General features: G+C 34.4%; 2 protein-coding genes across 2 annotated transcripts in view; one reads left to right on the top strand and one right to left on the bottom strand.

The window, feature by feature from the left end:
- Positions 1 to 3,604: 3,604 nt before the first annotated feature.
- Positions 3,605 to 10,790, bottom strand: LOC142349836 (uncharacterized). Its single transcript, XM_075401640.1, has 4 exons — positions 8,699 to 10,790; positions 7,871 to 8,184; positions 7,124 to 7,327; positions 3,605 to 4,137 (listed from the first exon to the last, which is right to left on the bottom strand). Exons 1-4 carry the CDS (start codon positions 10,550 to 10,552, stop codon positions 3,801 to 3,803), a joined length of 2,709 nt encoding a protein of 902 aa, XP_075257755.1. The 5' UTR covers positions 10,553 to 10,790; the 3' UTR covers positions 3,605 to 3,800.
- A 10,941-nt stretch (positions 10,791 to 21,731) lies between these two features.
- LOC142349112 (uncharacterized) overlaps positions 21,732 to 25,859 on the top strand; it is a 42,671-nt gene continuing 38,543 nt past the window's right edge. The window contains exons 1-2 of the mRNA XM_075400523.1: positions 21,732 to 21,971; positions 22,372 to 22,579. Of these exons, the coding sequence (XP_075256638.1) occupies positions 21,866 to 21,971; positions 22,372 to 22,579 (314 nt within the window). The 5' untranslated portion in view covers positions 21,732 to 21,865. The remainder of the gene's footprint in view (positions 21,972 to 22,371; positions 22,580 to 25,859) is intronic.

Below are 25,859 nucleotides of genomic sequence, written 5' to 3'. Positions count from 1 at the left end.
AACTTAAAAAAGTGCCGGCATCTTAAAATTTTAATAAAATTTTTTTCGTAATTTTTTTCCAACAAAAATTGTTTCCTCCTACTAATATTTGGCTTACTTTCAACATGTTTAATGCTTTTTAAATTTAGTTTTTAAAACTCATCCTAGGTTTTTTGTGGCTCCAATTTCAATTAAACGATCGAATTTTTGAAAGCATGAAAGCAAAAAAGTTATGCTTTTTCGAATTTGAGTTGCCTTCAGGTTTAAAAACAAGAATCAATTTAAAAAATCTTTATTTTTAAATAGTGATCGAATGCGCAGTTCAAAGTGTTATTCGGAGTAATTTGTTTCGCTCTTTTAGAACAACAATTATTCAAAAATTTTTGACATGGTAATATTCACAATAAGACCGACATGAATAATGTGCCAGAAAAAATTATCTGGATAATCTAACAAGAACCTGAATCCTTCTGCTTGAAGAATTAAACGGTAAGCAAGATAGATTGCTCATGAGTTTTTCAACAATTGCTCTACAGATTTTAGATCTAAGTTGGGTAACTGTTTGAGAATTATCAAAAATGAAATTTGATGTCAAATTATCTGGCACCTACTAGACTTCAAATATCTTATGAAACACTTTATGCTAAAATGAGAACTTAGACGTGTATGTTAGACGTCAGGATTTATTTTTTTAACTATTATGGAAAAGTAATTATGCGGTGAACTAACGAACATAGGACATCATGATTCGCACCCACGTTCCTTTGCAATCAATTACTGGTCACTTTTTAACTAAATCTTTTAATCAAATATTTAAAATGAACGGCTAGTTAAAATCTACTATCACGTCTCACCCTCTCCCTTCTTCTCTCTCTCTCTATCTCTCTAAATGCTGCTGTGGTTAAGACCCTGTAAGTATTTGTAAAGAAAATTAAGAGTATTACTTTTTCAGTCCGTACTCTTAAAAAATAAGGATTGTTACCCGCTAACATGAAAATTTTCTTTACATGAAGTAAGACTTCTGATATGCAAAAATTGAAACTAACTGCAAAAATTGAAACGAAAAACTGCGAGCTAACCACCATTAACAATTAGTAGAAAGTTTTTTGATTTTGTCGGAGAACGCTAACTCATTTCATTCCAATGGCTTTCATATTCATTCTAGATTTTGAAAACAACTTTTTGAAAGGTTTCTCAGCAAAGACGTCAAATTTCGATTTTGAAGATGTTTTCTACTGCTGTTAAAGTAATAAAACATTTCAGTGAGAATTATGGGATTACTGCACATAATCATTAAAAACTAATCATATAAACACCTTTCTGTTTAACAAACGCATCTGAAACTACATCTAGATGAGACTTTTTCGGTTTTTGAATATAAGAAAGCGTCGGTTTCGTCGTTTTTTTTTCTAGCTTTAAACGACAAAAATTTTTGTGATTTTGTCGTCGGTATCGTAGTTTTTGTTTGGTACTTAACATAAGAAAGATTTGTTATCGTCGTTTTCAAATGTAAGAGAGATTCGATATCGTTGTTTCTAGACAAGCAAGATTTGTTATTGGTTAAAGAAACACCACAATTTTTTGAACAGGGTCTGAAAAGAAGATTAGTCCAGCAGACCGAACAATAAAATCGATCAGCTTTCGGCGTTTTGAAACGGAATCAACCGTCAAAGGCTTTGCTTTCAAACTACAAGAAAAAATGTACGAACTTGGTGAACGCCAGTTAATCAACAGAAGATCTCATCAATTATCAGCATGCATATTACATTTCAGGTTTAAAAAATAATCAGGAAATTTATACTCGTTTAATTAATTTTGTGAATGAGCTAAAAAAAATTTCAACGAGTTTGCACAATTTTTCGGAAATTTTTCTAAGAAGAGCGTTTGAAATTCTTGAAAAAAAACATATCACAACGTTTGACTGCATTATTTGAAGACATTTTTTTTGTTTTTGAATAAATCGACAATTTCTTACGTCCCTAACTGGACATACCGACGATCTGTCTTGCGTCCAAAAAACACCCTACCAAATTTTCTCACGTTCGAAACTGACAATGCCAAACAAACCAAACAAACTGAAGCTTTCTTACTTTTGAAACCGAATATACCAAAAGTTTGTTACAATTTTTTTTCGGTTTTTGGTCTTCTCAATTAGGGAAAGCGTCAAACCTTGGCTGGACTATTTCGTCATAAACGGGTTCTGTTTAATGACGTCACAATCATTTTTTTAACCAGAAGCATGGATCTACGTCTCTTGTTGACAAACAGATTATAAAATTACTTCATTGTTCTCGAGGCTTCCTTGAAAAGATGAAATTCAATTATTTTGCCTCAATAAACTCAATTATTTTGCCTCAATTACTTTGCCTCAAGAAGACTCAATCAATATAACAACCTTACTGCCTCCTTCTAGGCAAAAATCTTAGGCTTCCTTCTTTATACTTTTCCCGTTTTAGTGGCAACTGCAAATACTACTAATTTTTGTCCCGAATCTCATAAAAGAAAAATGCGTTCGTGTGTAGATTTATTATTATTAAGCATTAGACAGGAAGTACAATTATAAATTCTTCTGAAAAGTTTTATTTTAGAAATAAAAATAAATTTCATAGAAAAATGATATAATTCTAACCAATGCACTTTGTAGGAAGTTAAATTGCATCCACTGATAGAATTAAAATTTATATTACTCATCTTTGTCGAGATTTTATTTAACTCTTATGCAAAGGCAGTTTGTTGAGTAATTTCTAGCGAGCTATAATAGCGATGTGACAATGTTTTCAATCAATTCTCTTTCTGCTGCCAACAGTTCAATGTCGATACAGTTTCTCACACCACTGCTTTGTATTTAGGGCAGCTAAATCAATTTTTTTCACCCTTTTTTATACTACAATAATTGCGAGAAAAAGGTGACTGAACTTCCTAGCCTGATCCTAAAAGCTGTATGAGGTCTATGTTTGAAACTGTGGGGCATTTTGGGTATTTCCCATTATAGCCCCCCCCCCCCCCCCCCCCAAGAACTTTGTTATATTGGTAAGCTATCTCACAGTTGTTATCGCATCAGAAGTTAACTGACAGTTGGAGATGTACAAATGAACATTGCCGCGAGCCTATAGCGAAATGCAACAGAGTTTCAGCCTCGTGAAATTCAGATATCCGTTTGACTCTTAAATGAGGGTGTAAAGGAAAGAAATTAACAGCCATTTTCTTATAATAAATTGACGCTTTTCTTGTTTTACGCCAAACTGCTATTACGTTTCGTTCCTAGTATCTTAGTTTCCTGCTTCAAGAACTCAAATCCAACAAAATCCGGTAACAGGAGAATCATACTTAATTAGGGGTGGGGGATTTTGTCATCCCAATTTAAAGGTATAACTACAAAAAATAAGTTAGTTTGAAATGTACAACAATGAAACTTAATGGCCACAACGCTCGGTTCACAACTCGTCAAAAGTTGCTTGTATTAACTTAATTACTGTATTGTATTAAAATTTGAAATAATTTGCAATAAACTTTCTAATAAACGTGCAAGTTTCAAAATGCCAGATCTCTGCAGTGCTAGGTTCTAGAATGCCAGATTCTCCAATCTAATTTACAGTTAACTTTCATCATTTTGAAACTTGCCAAGTGCGTGTATCAAGCCATGTTACGTGACTCAGCCTAAGTCACTTCGAAATTCTGGCTTGAATCTCAAACTTCTACGCAGTTCTCGACGAATAACAGATTTTCTCAGTGACTTCATCAGAGTAACGCAATCTGTACGTCATCATATAAACATGGATAAATTTTGACTAAGTTTTAGTCATTTATCAAAAAGACAGTCGCTACAATCCGGCTGGTTTTTCCTCCTGTACTGCTTCATCAGGGTCAGATTTACTCCCGAGGGACGTAAAAGCAGCAGAAAATGCGGGCGAAATCACGTATCTCACAAAGCCAGCCACTATCAAACCCAAAAGAAACCCAACTAAGTATTGATTCATCAATTTGGGTTGTTTGTCTTGTTGGATGTCTCTGCGGGGTGGGGGAGGAGCCGATGAAAGGGCAGCTGGTATTTGAGTTTGAGGAAGTGTGGCAGGTTCTTCGATTTCCTCGTAAGTGGGTGTTCGTCTAGAAGAAGACAGTCGGTCACGTGATGATCTGTTACTTGCAGTAGAGCTCATGCTAAAAAATTCAAAAACTTAAAAATTGGAATTGTTATTGTTTGCGATATAGAATAGATCCTTACCTGACAGACATTTGATATTCCAGGTGAATGCAAATTAGCTTTTTCAATGCTGCAACAATCCAAGTCTAGATTACCTCCTACTTTTAGATCTCAATAAACACACGGTCCAGCAACATATAGTTAAGGTCGAGGTAAAACCTTTTCATGGGCCCGGCTAAGATTTGAGTCGTTCATAATTATTTTCACCAGTCGAGTTCTAAATCTGGGTTCCCATTTAAAAATACTTGAGGGTGGTCAATTTATCTTCATAGGTCGATATCTCTAGCGTGTGACTTTGTATTTGTAGTATTGGTTCAATATTCTAATCGCTTATCAAAAACTGAAAGCAGGAATTTTCCTCACTTTCAGAAGTAAAAGCAATTTTCCTGACTTTCTGTTATGAGCGCTCAAAAAGCTACAGGAGAGCACAATTGAGATTTCAAAAAATTGAGAAATTAAAGGATAACGAGTATATCAAAAATTCAGATACGCCAAGCAAAATCATTGCATGAAAAAACTTGCTGGAAAGCAAGTAAACGATAAATCATTTGATCAAGAGCATAAATTGCAGAATTCCCTAAGCCAACAAAAACTAATTTGCAAAAGCCGAAAAAGAGGAGTGTAACTTTATATGGTCACCACAAATAACTTCTCGACGAAATAAAAAAAACAAGACCAGGCCAAAAAGCTACAGGAGAGCACAATTGAGATTTCAAAAAATTGAGAAATTAAAGGATAACGAGTATATCAAAAATTCAGATACGCCAAGCAAAATCATTGCATGAAAAAACTTGCTGGAAAGCAAGTAAACGATAAATCATTTGATCAAGAGCATAAATTGTAGAATTCCCTAAGCCAACAAAAACTAATTTGCAAAAGCCGAAAAAGAGGAGTGTAACTTTATATGGTCACCACAAATAACTTCTCGACGAAATAAAAAAAAACAAGACCAGGCCAACAATAAACATTCGCTTCTCATTGTTAATAGCTGCGAAAGTGATAGCTGGGGTGCTCTCCGATTTGTCTGCTTAGCCGTGCTGCTGAAGATATCTGTAACATGCTTTTTGATAGCTTATAAGAGTGCTCTTCAGAGGCATCTTAAGCATATTTTTTGCTTGTCTTTAGACACCGTGCCTTGTAAACAGAAAAGAATTTAAAATAAAGGAGTTCGGAAAATTTGCGCCTAATTTTTCTAATTTTAAAAATAATGCTGTATTTTTTGCAGTCAATCTTTAGATAGGCCCTATCCTGTATTTGTTGCTACCTTGAAGTGACCTTTGAATACCAGACATGGCAGATTTCACTGAAATATATTAAATAAATCGTTTTCTTTCATTTTTTGTATTTTGCAATTTCTATACGTGGTTTAATATTTCTCTGCCGAGTAATTGTATTGGGTAGGTAACTGATCTAGCGGCAACTGTAATTAAAATTTTTCTGCCACTCAAATTTTAGACAAGTTTTCATTGAAATAAAAACTACATTGTTGTCATCTTTTTAGGTGGTTTTTTTCCTTTGCGATATATAAGTTTTGTTTAATATTTTTCTGTTAAGTATTGATTGTTAGTGATCGAGCAGAAAAATAAATAACTCTCCCCCCCCCCCGAAATAGTTGTTAGCCAGACCGAGCTGTGTCGCGGACAGGAGGCTTCCAAACCGACAATTTCCAAGTAAAGGAATTGGCTATAGTGTACGGACCGAAATGTGGGTGTTGGCCAAACTGAACAAATCAAAACTTAAGTTTTGGACGGACTGAACAGATAAAAAGGGTCTACATCTTAGAACAGAGCTTTTCAAATCAAATCAGCCTTTTTTCAATATTTTTGGTGCTAATAAAAGCTTTGTCATGAATAAACGTTTTCAAGAGAAGTGTTTTTTACCCAGTCAAAGATTTGCTGAAATCGAACGAAAACTGGTATAGTAGATCCCCAGTTTGCGTAAAGTCTATATCATCAAGAATTTTTAGTCTAGCTTTCTTCAAATAGAAAATAGATATTCATACAATTTTAATTGCATCTACGCGAATGGTCTTTCATTCGTTGTAAAAAAAATGCGGATTTCAATCGGGCCTGCAGTTGTTAAAATTGAACCAAATTTCCATATTCATTGTTTGCTGATGTAAAATTGCCAGAAACCGACACTTCTTCATTTAGAACTGACAAAAGCCCACGCTTCGTATGTTTAAAACCGACTATAACCGACAGTTCTTACTTTTTTAAGCCGACAAAAACCGACGGTTCTTAAGTTTTGAAACGCCAATAATTGAAGTAAATCGACGAAAACCTATGAAACCGACAAAAACATAAGGGTTTTCTTCGGTTTTGGCGACATAAACTCGACGAAAGCCGATGATTTCTGATGTTTATTTCGAGCAAAATTCTCAACTCGGGAACATGGTGAAAGTTTAGACCAGTCTGATTAGTGGTCTTGATAGAATCAAGATTGTTGTCTTCTCTCTGTGTATGTGTTTGTTTCTGAGACCCCAGATTCATATGGAATAGTAATTTGTGTAAATATAGACCAATTCATGCATTTTGTATCATTAATTTAATGTTTTTAAAAAAAATTAAATTTAAATTCTAGCGATTAAAACTTCGTCTAAATTATATTGTGAATATCTTAGATGGACAATTGAATCTTGGGTATAATCAAGCAATTAATCAGTCAAAGTCATTGGGCAGCATATCACTCCTTTGGACTTCTCCCGTTCTTCATCAACTGGTATCTATCGTATTTTGCAGAGTTTTGTAACATAAATCTAATTGGTTTATACAAGTCTTTCCGCTCACATAACCACACAATCGGTTATGGTCACCTCTCATTTAGTGAAAAAAGAAACCCTTACTCCCCTCCAGTTGGGTGAGAGGGATGCATTTAATGAGAAAGAAAAAAATATAATGTTTACGTAAATATAATAAGTTATCCGAATATTAAATGACTTACAGATCTTTGTTGTTCCTTGGTTCTTTCTTCCTCGACCTAGGGTCATGATCACTCGTGTATTCCTGGCCACCATACCTTTGTTTACTAGGTGAGCGTCTGTCACCCGCGTTCTTCGCCTGTCTCACGAACTCCTTCACGTCTCGTTCACTCCTTCCCATTGGTCGACTGCTCTCAGATACAGTTCGGGAAGATCTGCCCACGTACCTACAGTAGAGTTCAACTAGCTGACTTCTAACCAAGCTCATGTTTATTAAGATTAGTCCAAAGATGAGACGTTTAGACATAAAATCTTTAAATGAATTGATTTTTAAATATGAAGGATTTCTTCGAGGTGGATTTGAGACACCGAAAAGACACAAAGCGTAATGATCCTGCGTGACCGAAAGAGTTATTTTGCAAAATGTTTTCTAAAAACAGTGAAGAACACAAAAATTGAGAATAAATAAGAAAAAGGGCAGCTGAAAACAGGCTACTGTAGGCCTAATGCTGTTCCGCTGCGATTGCGCAGAAACCACAATTTTTTTTTTAAAATTCTTATTCGTGTCAGCTGGTTTCATTTTTGAAGTTCTAGGATAAATGCTCCAATTTTCCTCATTATCTGCTGTTTTGGGTATTTTTCAACATAATATTGAGCTTCTCTGAAGTTAAATTAATGAGTCATTCTAATGGAAACAGTTGTCTGTAGTCGAAAATTCTGAAATTATTAACCCGAAGAACCAAGAAAGGAGACACTGATTCATGTTCTACCTTGGAATACGACTGCTTGCGTTGCTCGCAATGCTAGTCACACTTTCCGTGTCACTTGCATAGTCCTTAGAGAAGCTGTCATTCCTTCTCCCACTGCGAAACACAGGCGTTTGCTTCCCATACACGCGATAGTTGCCCAATCGCCTAGAAGATCTGGATCCGGTGTCACTGTCGAAGACGTTGGAATCTCCGGCGTCTGAAGTGTTGGAGGCGTTGCTTGGGATCCGTCGTCTAGTGGGAGTCATGGGGTACTTCTTACGAGGGGCGTTTGAGCTGTCAACTGATATGGAACGTTGTGTTACTTCCCGCTTGACCTTGAATATTTTACTCAATTAGCAGGTCATTCATTAAGGAAAGGCTTGAATTCTAGAAACCATGCATAATAAATTACAATGCAATTATTCATTAATTGAATACGGAAATTTTGAGACGCTGGTTGTATGTTTCTTTTTTCGCATTATTGGACAACAATTACAGGTGAGAATAAACACGTGGATTATGTTTTAACCCAGTTAGAACTATGGTCATTCAATGTTGAACTTAAACAAAGTAGAAAAATGCGATCACTGAATCATTTCGATTTTTGATCGAAATCTGAAATTCCAAGGGGGAACCTGGAACAAAAATAAGTTGTCCATTCATCGAAAGCATGTGACTTTGAACACATTGCGCCTCCTTCGTTTTGGACAAATGACTTTTGATCTAGGACATCACCCTTTTTTGGACAACATATTTCCTGTCTAGGATATCATACTTTTGGTCTGTGACAACGCTCTGAACAGGTTGCAATAGTTATTTCTGATGTTTTTTCTTCAAATGTTTACCAACCTGTTCAATTCGTGGTGTGAAATTGTACGAAGGTGCCGGTGGCATACAGCACAGATGAAGTTCTTGATGGTCATGTTGACTACACAACTTAGACATGTGCTCTTTGGTAGCAGAACTGAGTTCTTCATTCGGCTGATCAACCTTCGTCTTACTGGACAGTCGTTTGGGTCTACCTGTAACTTGAGATCTAGGTTCCTTCTTGTATATGTCACTTCGTAATTCATCTGCCCAAATATTTCTTGGTTTAGGCTGGGTTGAAAATTCGTCTTTTTGACCAGTTTCTGTGTTTGGAGATCCAACAGGTGTTCTTTGAACTGGGTTTTTGTTAACGGTCAACCGAGGCTCGGTTTGTGGGTCGACACCAGTCTGGGTCACATTTATGGGCTCGGATTGCTTTGTTTTATGGTTTTCAGTATTTCCACTGTTAACAGGCTGAGAGACTTTGTTTTGTTTTACGGGCAAATTGTCAGCTTGAATTGTGCAATCCATAACATCCGTTGAAATTGAAATTTGAAGTTTCGATTCCAAATTTGGACCAGGGTTTTTATGACCACTGGCCTGGTTGACAGAACACATTTCAAAAGGGGCATTTTCATTGATTGGTGTGACCTCATCTTTGAATTTAACCTTCTCAGGTTCGGGGTCAGCTGGAATGTTAGGAATATCTTTTTGTGACGCAACACTTTCACTGTCCCAGGTTGTTTCAACTAAAGAATCGTCCCCACCATCCTTAAATGTTCCACCGAAACTGTTCACAGGTCGCCTTGGTAACGGGTTTAGCTCGGTTTTGTTGAAAATAGTCAAACTCTCAATTTCTGAAGTGTACGGAGAAACAAGTTGAGCATTGCCTTGGTTCCCAACTTGATTCCCATCATTTTGAGGATTTGAGCCGGAAGGACCCGGTCCTTCCAGAGAATGCTGGCTACTTTCTTTAGCGGTTCCAGCTAAAGCACGCCCATGTCTGTGGCCGTGATCAGATTCAGATGGTATATCTGTATCCCAAATTAGGTCAAGTCGGGACGTTGATGACTGTATGGCGTCACTTACGCTTTCTTCTACTCTTGCCGATGCTGGGTCGGCAACGCTTTCGGATCTTTCGGCGGCCACTGGAGAAATCTCAACTTCAACTTCTACGTGAAGGGGTTCAAGTTCAGTATTAATGTTTGTTAAATCTTCCGACGAGCCTATATTGTCGAAATTTAGAGGTTCAGATCTGAGGTCCTGCAAGGGTTCCGGCTCCGAGGGCCTCAAAACATCTTCATCAATTTTGCCTCCGTCTATTAACGAAGCACTTTCTGAGTTTTCCTGTAGAGGCGATAGTTGATTTGAAAAGTCACTGGTTACTTCATCGCTGTCTTCGTTTGCTGCATTTGGATTTGAAGATGCCGACACATCTCGATCGACACTGACACTCTCGGATTCCGGGTCCGCGTTACGATGCACCCAAAGTTGAGTCACAACTTGGGACGAGCTAGTCGTTTTTGTAGTCGGCGTTGACGACTTTTCCTCCGTTTTCTCTGGCTCGCTTTCACTTTTATTCAGATCCGGAGAATCGGGTCTGGTATCTTCAGAGTCGAAACTCGCTGCGGGTCCGAAGTCACTGGATGTCTCGACTGTTGTCATGCTTAAATTGGGCGATACAAGCTCGGACTCTCCCATTGAGTCAGTGGGCGGTAACGAGTCGTTTTCGATTATGTTCACAGCGTCTTTGACTTGCTCAGAGTCGGAATCGAATGATAAAGCAGGTTGCAGTTCCGTTGTTTCTGGATCGTCATCGAGCTCACCAAAGTTTTTTGTTCCGTTTAGATCCATATCATTAAAGCTAACTTCATTCGTTCCTAGTATATCAGACATAATAAACTTATTGTAATGATGTTTTTAATGTTATCAAACTATTGTGTACAAAAATCTGAAAAAAGACGCAAGTTTGCTTTATAAACACTAAGCTTAGGATCGGTTTGCAGTATTAACGCTTTTTGGTTGAACTGCTTTTAAAAATTTTGCACTCTTTTTCTATTGAGGGATATTTTTTCACGTTTTAAACTAAAAGTATAGTGAAAAATTCCTCAAATAATTTCACATCTGTTACATAATTGTCGTTTGCACACTTTTGAATGGTATGTTAAATATACAGACACATGACAAATAATTGCATGCAAAAGTACTGTTGTTGAGAAAATCGATATCAAGATGCGGCGCAAATGTTTGAAAAGCAAGTTTATTGTTTTTCCCACTGTTAAAGCATTCAAGCGTATTGTTTTCAGCGCAACAATTGATATAATAAACTGGGTACCAAAACTTTTACAAGTTTCATGATGTGTAAAACTTGTTCGAGCGTCTAAAAACACAATTTTACAGGAAACTTTTACAGGAAACTGAAAAAGCGCTGAAATGTTAGCTTCATAGAGGTCATTGTACAAATCTTGGCAATCCTTTGAATTAAAATCATAAACATGATCTTTTGAGGAAATTTTCAATCTGTTGATAGGACGCTATTTTCCCGACTCAATCTTGCCTGCTGTAGAAAATTCAGATAAATGAAACGTAATCTTCGGTTTTTCAACATTAGAAATTGTGCGAATTGTTTTGCAAGTACTTTTATCCGAAAACGACGAAAAATCCAGCCGCTATGGTAATTTTTCTATTAGTAAGCAAAAGACTCGGTATTGCCTTTGTTAAACAAATAAAATACAGTACCGGCGTTTTATATCCTAAGAAAGGTTTTGTCCGGTCGACTTTAAATACTGCACATCTGTGGGAAAAGTTTATCAAGTCAAGTTAATAACTGACTTTTTGAGACTTTCGAGCAAAATTTTACAGCTTTTTCATTCCGCGCACCGGACGAGCAGCAGCGGAGTTACTGAAGCAACTGAAACAACTATACAAGTACTGATATAACATGACAGAAAGCGTGCCCTCTCCACCCATCGCTTAAAAATGCTTAAAAAATCAGCTTAACACTGCCGTTGCAAAAAACTCCCAAAATTTTATTCCCATTTTATTCCAATAGCAATATCCATCACAACAAATATGGCAGGCATAATTGAGTTTATTGTTCCCACCCTGTTGAGGGGGGAGGAGCTATATACTCAAATAAGTTTTTTTGTTCAGACAATTTTGACAGATCGATATATTCATCGTACAGAGTTGTGAGTGGTATCATTAAAAAGCCCCTGCAGCGTAGAATATGGAATTAAAAAGATTTTTTTGGATTTCATTTTTACAGGGATTTATCGATGGTTGAAGTTTTGTGAATAGTTGACAGATTTCCGATGCTTTTATTCACATTTTCCGAAATTTCGCCTGAAAATTCGTCAATTTTGTGAAAAAAAGTTAACAGTAGTGCTGTTAAATTTATTTTAAGAGACAAAAAAAGTAGTGTTGACGATTTTCATTTAATTTTTCTAGTTAAACTTTTGGCTAAATATTTCAAAATTCAGCCTTTTTCATCAAAAATTGCCCGAAGTAAGCCTCTTTAGTCCACTTTGATTAAATTTTCCCAGAGTACAAACCCCAAAAACACAAACACAATCCTTGTAGACAAAAAAGGCAGCTAATTTTAATTCCACTTCCATTGAGGGTAGTCTAGAATCAAAATTTTGCCGTTTTTTGCTAACTTTATTCTATGATAATCAAAAACGCAGCAATTTTTTTGATATTCTAACTAACAAATTATTTAGATCTACAGCATTCGAAACATTTGAGTGCTCTATATTGAGAAACAGCAGTAGCGGGTTTAATTATGGTGCAATCTTGGACCATTACAATCGATAAATAATTCGGATTGTAATCAGCCGGTCCTTTAAAAAAAATTAAGAGCTTTTTATGTTAATTAAAGAACAGAACAATTCACATCAAACCTCACTGTTGATAGGTCCAAAAAAAAACTTTCAAAGCATTTTCAAATTTTTTTATCTATTATCTCTACTCGAAAGATTTTGGTCGTTTTGACTTTTAAAATGTTTGCTTTTTAAATGAACCGTTGCTTATTGAAATTTGCCAAGATTATTTTCTTAATTTGGTCAACTTCTAGCTCAGTCTCAGCATAGAAAGAATAGTTATTCAGCTTCTTTTTTCCACTCAAATAACTTGTAATTTTTTTGTGGTTTTATGCGTTAAGTAATGGTTTTCTGGCTTGGATACTACTCGATATAACATTTTTTTTTGAGTTTTTGGTATTGGCCAACTTTTTACGTTTTTTTCTCGTTTTTCTCACATCTTTCATTATTGGCGTTTAAGATAAGACACAATTGAACTTTTAAAAGTCTTGAAAGGCATATCATATGGTTTTAACGGCTTCGACACCCTTTTCTCGAAGAATTATACTAATTTTTTGCATTTGTCTTTAATTGTCGTTTTTACTTTGTCTTTTTGATCCTATGAAAATGCCTGGATAATGACGGTCTCATTGGCATTTTACAAAAAGTAATTGCGCTTTTGTTGAGATTTGAGTAGATAGCTGATGGCCTTCAAATGTGGATTTGTTACCTAGTTTCGTTAATTACAGGTCAAATATAACATTATTGTTGTCGGAAAAAAGTGCAAGTGTACCAAACCTAATGTCTTTTTTAAAGAATTCGTTATGATTTTACAGGATTCGACACAGGTTTTTCGCACAAAAAATTAACTAACTCTTGATTTTTGTCTATTTTTAACGCTTTTTTGTATATGTATGACTTATTCTGACTTATGACAGGTCTCAAACGCTTCCTTTGGACAAATAGGTGAACCTACTTAATTGTTTCATTTTGCAGCTATTAACCTTCATGACTTTGAAGAAAATAATTTCCGAAAAAAGACAAGTGCCAATTTAATTTGCCCTTTTTCTCTTTTTCTCTTCACTTGTTATCTATTCTCTTTATTGAGAAGGCCGATACCACATTTTTGGCGTTCTAGGAAGGCTCAATTGAACATATTTTGAGGGGCCAAATATGGCTATACGGCTTCGACAGCGTTTCTCGCAAGTTTTAATTGAATTTCTTTTTGTTGTCTCTTTTTGTTGTTCATGTAACCGCTTAAAAAATTGATTTTTGACAGGTCTTAGTGCCCTCTTTAGAGGCGTGTGATGATAAACATCTTAGATGTTTTCAATTTCCATATAATGGTTTTCCTAACTTCGAAATTAATTGTTTTTTGTTCTTTTTTGTCTAATTGTTACCGAACCTGTTCATTGAGTGGTCCCATATCTTTTCTAGCAAAATACAAGTTATTTTGTTTAGTTTCACCCGTATCCAACGCTATTTTGAACTTGTCAGAAAGTTTTTTTTAAAGTGGACATAAATTGTTGGATGTAATTAATGTTTTTTGTTATTGTTGTTTGACTTTCTTGTTCGTCTTGACTTGCTTTGTTTATAATGACCAATCTCATGAATGTGATACAGCATCTTTTATTCCACTGAGCTATTTGCGTTGGAGGCAATCTTTATTCATACACATTTTTTTGAAAAATACTTGAATTTTTGGGCTTTTCTAGTTGTTCGTTTGGTAGACATTTATGCCAAAAATGTGGATGAGTGGTCTCGGAACTTTATGTGCGAACGCACATTACCGAACCTCCTTGTTAGTTTTACGAAAACATGAAATTGTTAGATATGTATGTGAGACTTAAAAAAAGAGACCCTGAGCATTTTATTGATCATTACTCAATCAATTTAAACTGAAAATCAGTATATGAAAAAGTGAGATGTTCGCGGTAATAGTTGTCATTTAGTTTTAACAAAGAGAAAATTTTAAATTTTTGTACGAAATGAACCTGTCTGGTCATATAACATGGACGTTTGGACAAGCGTTGGGAAGCTGATAAGATTGGATATAGACTTGAGATTAGTCGGCGATTTCTGCCTCAAAGTATCAGGGGAAAAAAGTTTTGTAAAAGTTCAATGAAATTAACTCGCGATCTGAACAAAACTCAAAATATAATGTTGTCTGATCTACGAAATGTATAATTAAATCACCAAAATAATTTCACAACGCAATTGACATATATTTTTGTATTTTGTTAAAATAAACCTACTTCAGAACCAACCAAGCTTAGCTGAGAAGATCAAAATTTCCGCCACATGCACTGACTTCATCCCTTAAATCAAAATCATCATCTTAGATTGTGAATCAGGTCTCATCTGTTAATATCAAATTGCTATTTTTGCTTACTTTCTCATAATTCAGATAAGGAATCTCATCTTGTGTGCTAAATCTTTTTGAGGCAGTTGAATTGAGAAAATGAATTTCTCAAACCGAAAACTATACAAAGGTCGGTGTCTAATCAACGCAAAACAACTTGAACTTTATAATCCGTTGTTTTTCCCTATTTTATTTCATTTTATGACGCTGGCTTAAATTTATTTGCATATTTTTAAGTCAATGATTTGATACCTTTTAATACAAGCAGTTTAAAAAAAGATCTAGCTCTTGATGTTGCCCATATTTCATCTCAAAACTTTCCAAACAGTTCATCATGACTTGAAAATGTAAGTTCTGTTCAGCCTGAACAAAAATATTCGAGGTACAAATTATAGTACAAATAGTACAATTTTGCATTCTAAAATCTAAGTCAGTCTCTCAACCAATCTTAATGCACGTATCCTTAATTATCCTTTGTTAAAAACAATAAGAATAGCAATGATTACCTTAATTGTAATTACCGGCTTTGGAAACATATGAGCCAGAAAACGCAAGTAGAGTTCACAACAAGGATAATTTAATTTAACTAACAGAAATTTGTCATTGTTCCGACCCCCACTTTAGTGGGGAGGGAGGAACTATATACTCAACTGAGTTTTTTTGTTCAGTCAATTTTGGCCGACCGATATATTCATCGTAGAGAATTGTGAGTGGTATCATTAAAAAGCCCGTCCAGCGTAGAATACGGAATTAAAAAGATTTTTTTCGTTTTTCGTGTATTACAGGGAGTTATCGAGGTTTAAAGTATTGTGAACATTCGACTGTTTTTGTTCACATTTTCAGTAATTTTTGCTAAAATTTGGCACAATTTCGCTAATATAATTCAAAATAAGTTAAAATTTTTAACGGCAGAGTGTTGTTGTTAACGTTAGAGATAAAGGAGCGTTACTGAATTGTTTGATTGAAGTTTTTTTGGCTAAAATTTTTGATAACATTTTCAAAATTCAAACTTTTTTCATCAAAAATGGCACAAAATATGCTTTTTGGTCCACTTTGTTTAAGTTTGCCAGACTTAGTGACCTAGAAACCCTAACACGGACTACTTAATCTCTAAAAGAGCGCTAGTTGAAATTAGGCGCCGTATGAAAGTCTTCTGGAATTAAAACTTTGCCGTTTTTTGCAGATTTAACTTGATGATTATACAAAATGCATTTTTTTTCAATATTTGGAGAATTCCACTCAACAATTGGTCTAAATTGCAAATACGTGGAACACTTGGTCGGTTTGCTGGGCGCCCGAAAAAATCAGGGAAAGGTTCGATAAAATCATGGACCCTTAGAATTCTCAAAAAGTACGGGTCAACCCTCCCTCCTTATAGAATAAAAACTAATTTTGTGGCCGATTGTTTTAACAGAAGGTTTTCTTGCTTGTGGTACTACGAGTTTTTATACAAAAATTTTCTGATTTTTGTGCATAATTGCCCATTTTTGCTGTTGTTTTTGTTTCTTTTGTTAATTGCCACATTATTTACCAATCTAACTGAAAAAAGCTTTACAGCATTTGAAATTGAAAAATAATTTTTGTTTTTATAACATATGTTTTGAAGGGCTGCGACACCGTTCTCTTGCAGAAATTGGTAGAGATTTTATTTTTGCCCTTTATTTGTTGTTAAATTTTGTTGTCGTATACCAAACATTGTGTAATTTAAGGTCTCAGTGGCCATCTACAGATAGAAAATTGAATTTAAATAACAGATATCGTTAAATAACTATTGGTTGTTTTGACGTTGGAATTAAAATTCTAAAAAAAGTAATAGTATTCTTCAAATTATCCCTTTTTGTTCTGGTTTGTGTTTTTTTTTCGTACTTTACAATGTTGTATCCTTTTCGTAAATTAGCATCTTTATTTATTATTTTTTTAAATGTTTTCTTGAATCAAACAATAATTTTTCTGTTGTTTAAACTTTTTAAATGATGTCTTCAGTGCTTAGACAATTTGCTTCAGAAGAATTTTGTGAAGTTTAGATACTTTTCAGTTTTTGTGGTTCTTTTTGTTGTCATTTTGTGATAGTCGTTATACAAAAAGATGTTATGATGATTGAAGGACACGCAAATGAAGATTTTAAATTCTCGCGGTTATTATCTTATAAATTCAATGTCTTCAAAACTGTGGTTGCGTAAAGTTGTTTTTGAAACTTATTAGTTCAGTTTGTATTTAATGTTATTTTATAGTCTTATGATTTAGTCTCATTAATAAAAGTCGCAATTAGTTTTCCGAATAGTTGCAAGACAAACTGTCTACTCTTTTAGTCAAAAGCTTTTGTTGGCTGTAAATTTTGAAAATATTTTTTTCAATAAAAAAAGAGATTTTTGAGATCTGCCAATTTTATTTCTGTTAAATTGCAGCTAAGCATCTCTATATTCAATTCACATCATTTATCTTCTGAAATACAATTTGCTCTTCATAACGGTTGGTTTTATTTTCTTCAAATGGTCTTTCTTCTTGGAACAACCAGTTTTCAAAAAACCAGTTTTCGTGACTTTTGCAAATTTGCCCCTTTTTTGTAGTTTTTTCTTTTCTTTGCACAGTATCACAATAATGGGGGTCAAATGTTGGTACCTGCAAAAAATGCAAACGAAGATTTTTATTGTTTTTAGTGATCACCTTATTATTTAAATGATTGGGTGGACATCGTTTTCGTGCATAATTTTTCGTGCAAATTTTGCCCGTATTTGTCGTACTTTTTGTAGTCGTATGACATATCCTGGATAATGAAAGGCCTCAGTCGCTCTCTTTTGAGGTATAAAAGACTCTCTCAATGATTTAATTTGATGCCTAATGTTTCTAATCAGTTCGAATTTAATAACTCTTTTTTAAAAAAAACAAGGTTTTAATAAACTTTTGCCGCTTTTGCTCATTTCTAGTCGACTTGTTGCCAAGTCGCATTGAGGAAAAGTCTCATATTTTGTTCCAAAAAGTACCAGTTAATCTTATGAATTTTATCTGATGCCCTATTGATTTGGTTATTAGTGGTTTTTAAAAAATGGACAAGGAGTTTTGGTCGTTATTAATGTTTGTAACTATTTGATTTTTATTGCCGTCTTTTCTGGTAGTCATATAATGGTAGCCACAGGTCTCGTAGACCTTCTAGAGTAGATTGTTTTATTCTTTTAATAGTTTGTTGAACGATATGTTGATATGTTAATTTTTGTTATCTCTTCCTCATTTGGTAGACAATTAAGTGAAAAATGTAGATGAGCTGGGTCGGAACTTAATGTGCGAACGCACATTACCGAGCCTCCTTGTTAAATTTGACTTTGATTGTCATTGTAAAAATTTAAATAAACAAAAATATTAAAAGTACTTACAAAGCTACGATTTGAATTTTCCATCTGAAATAGCATGTAGATTTCAAGTGAAATCTACTGACAAAAAAAAGGAAATTTTATTTCACCAATTTGTAAGTTTTTTTCCAAGACTCCCCGTAGGGCAGCAAAATTTGCTTAGGGTCAAACAACTCCTAATGAATTTACCGATTTATACTATTACAAGGCTGCAAGGTTGAGATGAGAAATCAATCTGACATCTTTTCAATGAATGCTTGCTGTCCAATCGACTGATAGAAAGTTTCATTGAAAAAGGACAAGAGTTTTGGATTTTTGTGTCTAAGTTCTATGGGCTGTTTTTTTCAGGTTTAAGCATTACTATCAGAGGCCAACAACCGAGGATAGTTAAGCAGATAAACGCATCATGAGAGATCAATTTAAAGTGTCTTTTGCTTTAAATTTGATTTCCAAATAACTTTTCAAAAATCATTGGAGCTTGCAAATGAGTTCTTTCACTATTTTACCTGCAAATGAGTTCTTTCAGTATTTTACAATAAATTTTTAAATATCCATTGGTCCTACGTTTTTTCAAAATCGGTAAATATATATGTGAGGCTGACTTCTTTCTTTAAAAGAGTTTTCTTTTTTTGTTTACACATCGCTTTGAAATTTAAGATTAAAATAAACGGATAAATGTGTAGAAAAATTAGTTTGATTAAAAGCCGCGAGTAATTTGTCGCAGTTTCAAATCTAAAATTTATTCATTTCAACTATTAGATCAAAACTTTCGACGAAAAGTCAATTATATTTTATTTTGATTTTTTTCCAAGACAATTTTGTTTCAAAAATTTTTCTCTGTTTCGCCATTTGTTACTGGTTCAAAGCTATTGCAGCACCCAAATTTACTTTACAAAAAAATGATTTTTTGGAAAATGGAAGATTTCAGGCACTTCAGAGCTCTCAAAACAGCGGAAAAATCAAGTTGAAACTGTAAAACAAAAGCAAAAAATATTGTTTTCTTATTTCTGAAGGCGTTTTTAAAGTTCTCCAAAAACTCTGTACAATTCTTCAGAAATAACCATTTTTGTAGTTTCAGAACTGCGGAGAAGTAAAAAAAATCAAAAAATATCATTATTGAAAAAAAGACAGATTTCTCATCTTAATTGATTTATTTGTATATCTTATGTCGTCAAAGCAGATCGTTCAATCTAACTTCCTCCATTATAGTGAAACAGGGACGGTTTTGAGAGTTAGAGAATTTACTGATAGCCAAGCTAGACAACGAACAAAAGCTCTTTATTTGAAAAAAACTGAGAAGAATGAAAATGCCCCAGCGTAAATTTTAAAAATTTTGTTCAATACTTCTAAATTATGCCCCAAAAGGACGGCCTCTAACATTAACCTTCAAGTTAAACACAAGCAGAAGAGTGTAAAAGCTGTCAGATATCACAAAAAAATTTGAAAAGTTACTATAAATTTGCTACAGAAGGCTGTTTCAAATATGCTTAATCCCAAAATTGTTTTTTTGTAAATCTTGCTTGTAACAGATTTTGAAGATGTTGTAAAAAAAACGAAATATCCCATTATTCTCATGAAACATCAAAAAGACAACCATCTTTAAAACTTTTTCCAGAAAAACTCTTTCAAGTTCAAGGGTCAAATTTACAGATACAGCTGCGTCATGAAGGTCCAATTCTAGTTTTCCAGATAAAACACAAGACATAAATGAACAATGACATCTAAGGGGAAAAATCACACTCAAAAGAGAGAAGTAACAACATGTTTTTGCGTCGGATTTTTTGTATGTTTTTGATTATGAGTGTGTGTGTGCGTGCGCTTGTGTGGGAGTTTTTTCGTGACTGCGTTTGTGCTCAATGTGTATGGTATGCGATTGTTTGTAAGGGAGAAAGATAAAAAAGAGACTTGGCTTGAGAGAAATAGTTCCTTAAAAAGTTAAAAACAAGTAGAGGCAGAGTGCAAAGACATCAGAAATCTGAAAAAAATCTGAAAATTTTCTACTAATTACGGTTTCAATTTTATGTTAGAAACAAAGATTTTCTTTAAAAGATCTAGCTGGTAGTAAATCTGCGAATGTTTGGAAAAAAATCCAATTGGTCCATTATGCTCATGAAAAATCAAGTTTGATAAAGTTTTTAGAGATAATTTCAAAGAATTTCACTTCAATTTTAATTGTCAAATTTACAATTTTTGATAAAATTGCCTCAAAATGTCACGCCAAATTCTTAATATTAAACCAAAAACACAAAAACATTCGCAAGAAAAAAAATTATGAAATTGTTTTCTTTAGTGGTGGGGTTTGTATTTGTGTCATTCTTTGCCTGTGTAATATATGTGTTGTGTATGTGTTTAAATGGTTTATTTGTGCCTGTGTCTTTTGAATTGCAGTACTCCTATCACTCTAGAATTTGCTACAGTTTTTTCGTTTTTTGTCTGCCAAAAATGATGGGATATTTTAAAATTCAAATAATACAAGTAATTTTCTCCAATGCTAATAAGTTGTTTTCGGATACTTCAACGGTTTCTCTGAAATTAATGCCTGTTTTTGTAACCTTGGGAGTTATGTTGGAACATACTGTGCTGCGCAATGACTCACACGAGCCATCTTCTTAAATATTGGAAAATATTTTCAATATTGATAACGATTAAACACTATGGTAATGGCGCCTACGAAAAACTATAATAACGGAAAATTTTTCTTCCGAAATTGACAGAAACTTGGAAACCGGGGTTTGTTTTCTTTAAAGAACGGAAGGGAAAATTTTTACCAATATATAGATTTTTTTTAAGGAAAATACAATTGCCAAGCAAACATATTAGCTTTTCAAGAAATCAAATCCATTTGACTTTGTTTATAGATAATGAAAAAAAGAAAAAAATATTTTAGAAGAGGCTAGTAATCCAACAACAGAACGTACACACTCTGCGGGCTGATATCAGCAAAATGAATTTGAGCATATTTGCGTTCATCAGTTCTACAAAGTGGATTATAGTTTGCCCAAAAGTTTATCTCCCAGAAATTGAAATATTCGTTCAGCAAAGATCTTTTGCCATCTGGTCTGCGTTGCCTTTTTAAGTAGTTCAAAAAAGTAGTTCAGACAACTGATCCATTGATTTTGTCTTTCAACTTCCGATGCAAAGTTTATGCCAATTCAAGTATCAGTTTGTGCAAAGTTTGTGCAAGTTAAAATCATTAAACCGATTTATACTCGGATAGTCTGATTGTATATAAAAAGGAACCCAAATTGTTGTGACGTCACTGTTTTTAAGACATGCAGATATAATGTTTCATAACTATTGTGAATCATACGCCGCTGTGAGACATTGATATTGTTGTTTTCTAGAGTTCATTTTAATCAAATAAACAACAAATTTGGTCAAACAGTTTGGATTGGCAAACCTTTCGAACAAAGCGCTCTCAAAAAAGTCGCCAGATTATGTTTGAAAGTCCTTGTTCTGAACAAAATTCAACTGCCGTTAATTGAAGTTCGAATCTAGAGTATCAAAACTTTAATAAAATTTTGTTTGACAATTAACAACAACTTTATTTGCTTGTACTCAGCGAACAATTGCTTTTGAATCAATTACACCAAGCAACAATACCATCTATATCAAACGTGTACTAAATCGGTTCTATTAATTGTCAAGTTCTTTTGTGATATTATTTGGAGTTAAGGTTATCAAAGAGTTGTAGTTTGGAGAGATGAGCTATCTGGCTGACCCTAGATACCCTAGAGCTAAATTTACGCCCAGGGCTAAAAAGCGGTTTGGAAGTGAGAGCAATTTGCTGAGAAATTCAGTTTCTTCAGGTACGGAAATGTTATATAAAAAAACTTTTAAATATTTGCTTTTTATGAAAAATTGTTTTAAAAAATTTTGCTAAAACGTATAATCAGTTTTAATCAATTGAAAAAAATTCAAGCCCTTTTAATAAAGCCTGTTACACATTAAACAAATTTTGATGTCATAGGATTATCTATTCTAATTCCACGAGATTGCTTAGCTCTTTTAACAAACTAACTGTGGTTGAAATTTGGGTCTTAAAATGTAGGAACGTTTTTTTATGGTGCAACGTCTATTATATTTTTTCGTGCAGATCTCTCAAAGAGCTTGTATTTTTAACAAAAGTACGTTTGAGAATGTATCATGACAATGGATTTTACTTACAATTACGGGGTCATCGTATATAAAATGTTTCCTCTATTTCAGATGTTGCGTCACGGGGCCTGTACAGTTCTGCAGCATACAGCAACGAAAACTTGCTCAAATCCTCAGATGTGAATCTGCAATCGGAAGCAGTGACCAGTCAGCGCAACTTAGAGGCCAGGTCACGTGACCTGTTACTCAAAGTAGAGCAGCAACTCACGAGGGAAAGTGCCACCAGGGCTGTCTTCATTTCTGTATTGGATACATTGTCGTAAGTCTCGCAAATGCCTTTGTGTGTTCAGATTTTTTTTATTACAAATTGTGAAGCAGGTTTTCAACACTCACACAAACATAAAAATACACACGTACACACACTCATACACACCCTTTCAACACACATGCATACATAGGACGCACACAAAATTTGTGCTGATTTTGTTTCTGGCTGATTCTGGGGGTGGGGTTATCAGGGGGTTATCATGGCTGATTCAGGGGGTTATCTGCTATTGCCCTCAGTTGAATCTTTTTTCATTAAATTATTGCACAGTATCTACTACAGCGCAACATTTCTACTGTAATTATTCAAAAATTTCATACCGACTGAGCTTTGCCAAGTCTTTCCAAAGAAGTGTGGACAATGTCACTTTGTTCTTCACGATTAATTGAAATAATGGAATCATGGCTGTGTTTCTTGGCCATTTTAGCTCAATTTTTGTCTTATCCAAACAATAAAAAAACCATTAGACACTCGTATGTGGACGTCAGATTAAGTAGAATCAATGCCAAAGTTTTTTATAATTGTATGGCGCGAATGCTTATGAGGACAGTAATTGTTTATTCATTACACAGAAATCTCTATCGGAGAGAGCTCAAATGGTGCAAGCAGTTGATTTTGAAACTGCAGCCAGAATTGTATGTATTACGACATGGAGTTGGGCTAGAGATGGTTTGTACAAACAGGTGGATATTATAATACTAACAAGTTAAAAACAATCTCTCAATTGCTTTTCTACTCTTTAGTTCCAAAAACAACACCACCCATCAGAACTGCAATGAAACAACTAAAATGACCGCTTCTGGAAATTTTCCATTTTATTGAATTGACTTGCTGGCTCTTCTGATTTTAAATTTTTGGCACATCTTCAGTACCTAACTGAAGCTACTCTAACCAGCTCACTTCTTTATTCTCACTTCACTTATTTTCAACAATCAGAATTACACCTTTCTCGATTTGTTTGCCAAATGATTTCTATTTAAATTGAATTCATTTGGTAAGCGGACCGTTAATGCAAAATGTATGGTGTGTGCACAAAAATCTGTACTTAAGCGTACAAAAGCCTGGACAATAATGTACAAAACTGAACATAACCGCTCAAATGTTTGAATTTGAAAAAAAGGAGAATGAACTTATAAACACTGGATGTGAATACAGACATCTGCAGAATTGATCGCACAAAATAAGCACATTATTGCACAAAATTTTGGATATGAGCGCAAAAAGCCTCGACAAAAACTCACAAATCCTGGGACATGATCGGAAACCAGTCTTGGAATGGACGCCCTAAAATCTGGAACTGAGCGTCCAAGCGGGTATGAGCTCACAAAAATTTTATACCTTAGTTAAAACAAGTCTGAAACTCAGCATACGTCAGTTGTTGTGCCTTTTGCATGTTCGCGCGGTACTCATTCTGATTAGTTGTTGAAGAGCAAATATGGGGAAACAAGATGGTAGCGCCCTTCATGTTGATTAATCAGATTCTCGTACATATTTTACAAAATTTTCACAAATCTTTTGTCTACAGGATAACAGCATCATTTGAAGGCTTGCAAATAATTCTCCATCTTTGAGAGGGGCATGATGTTGTGCAAGCTCAACATACACGCCCTAAGTGACTCTTTTGCAAATTAATGAAACCTTTAAAATTAATACATCTCAAAAAAAAATTCAATTGCGTCTTTTAGCTCTTTTTAGTGACAAAATTTTCAAATTTTCTCTATCTGACCTCTGCGAATCAATGGGAGGATTTTGAACAAAATAATTCATTTTTTTCCAATTGTGCTCAAAATGACTGCAATTAGTCTATGGAACAATGTGTAAGGTTTTTTGAGCAAAATAGAAAATTTCGAAAATTGAATTTTGAACTTAGGAAAAATTTCAAAAACTGCATTTTTTAAAAATTTGAAAGTCTCTATTAAATAAATTTTTTTGAAAACGTTGAAAACTCTCGTCGTTTTTGAATACAAGACCAAGATAAGTTACAGTACTTTCGCTTAGCCTTTACAAAAATTGCCACAAATTTAGCTCCCAATTGTAGACCTTTAGAAAAACAGTAAAAAATGGATTTTTTTCTCGAAATTTTACAATTTCTGTCAAATGAGGGACACAAACACCCTTAATAGAATTATCATAATTTATTACGACAGTTAGAGTTCCCGATGACAAAAATAAAGAATACACAAATTTTTTTAAAAAAATTCATCAAAATCGGTCACAATTTTACAGTTTAATAAAAACTGGAAGAAGTTAACCGAAATCTGTTTCCCAATAACAGACTGCAACTCAAAATCACTTTGGTTAACCCCTATTAAAAGAGAACGTCACAATTTGCACAAAAAAGAATTTTGCAAAAGTCAAAATTTTGGCAAAAATTATCCCGAAAAATGACCAAAAGCCCATCAATGAATGATTCAATCAAAAAATTCGTTAAGACGAGTTAATTTCTCTTGGGCTTAGCAGGCCGCATGCAAAAATTAGTGAACTTTTTCAGTATTATTCCAAGATTGCATTATTTTGGTAAAAGTTTGGTATATACAGGTTTGTTTTAAGACGGGGTGGGGCCCCGACGCCAACCTTACGTTTTTACGATGCGGCGGCCTTCAAACTCTTGATTTTGCTCATCTGAACACTGAAGATGAGTATAAACAAGTTTCAAGCTTAAAGTGGTGATACAAATGTCTTAGACGCCGGACAGACAAAACAGTTGAAGTCGACAATGTCTGCACATGGATAAACTCCACCTGTGAAGTTCTGTGCAGAAGGATTCCTTTTCGGCACGATACGAAGTTTTGTTTTCATTTTCAAAATTTTAACATCAATAACGAGGAACAACAGATCCTGAAACCACCCGATGGCAAGGCAGCCGCATTGCAACACGAATTTTTACCCTCGAACTATTGCTGCTCGTCTGGCGCGGGACAACGAGTTTCTCCATCTCTTCCGGGATCCTGACGAGCGAGCTTCAAATTCCGAGTTCGAGCTCCGTTGATGGGCAGAGTCCCACCCCCATGCTTACTGTACCTAAAAGAGACACAATTCTCGTGACACAATACTCCACAAACTTTACGCACAAAACTCCACAAAACTCTATTATTGTAATCTTCAATCTTTATAATTCTCTTGTTTTTTTTTCCTTTTTTTTATATACTTTTTTCTTCCAATTATAAGATAAGATACATTTTTTTTTCTCCTTTCTCTATTTGGAAATTACCCAGTAGGAATTAAGTTTATAAAATTTAAAGAGTTAAGTATCTAGCTCAGAATAGCTAATGAT

The sequence above is a fragment of the Convolutriloba macropyga genome, chromosome 11 (assembly GCF_964194025.1).
Source record: "Convolutriloba macropyga chromosome 11, txConMacr16.3, whole genome shotgun sequence".
In the NCBI taxonomy this organism is placed as follows: Eukaryota; Metazoa; Xenacoelomorpha; order Acoela; family Convolutidae; genus Convolutriloba; species Convolutriloba macropyga.
Note: the sequence above shows the minus strand (reverse complement) of the source record. Positions and strands in the feature narration are given on the sequence as shown.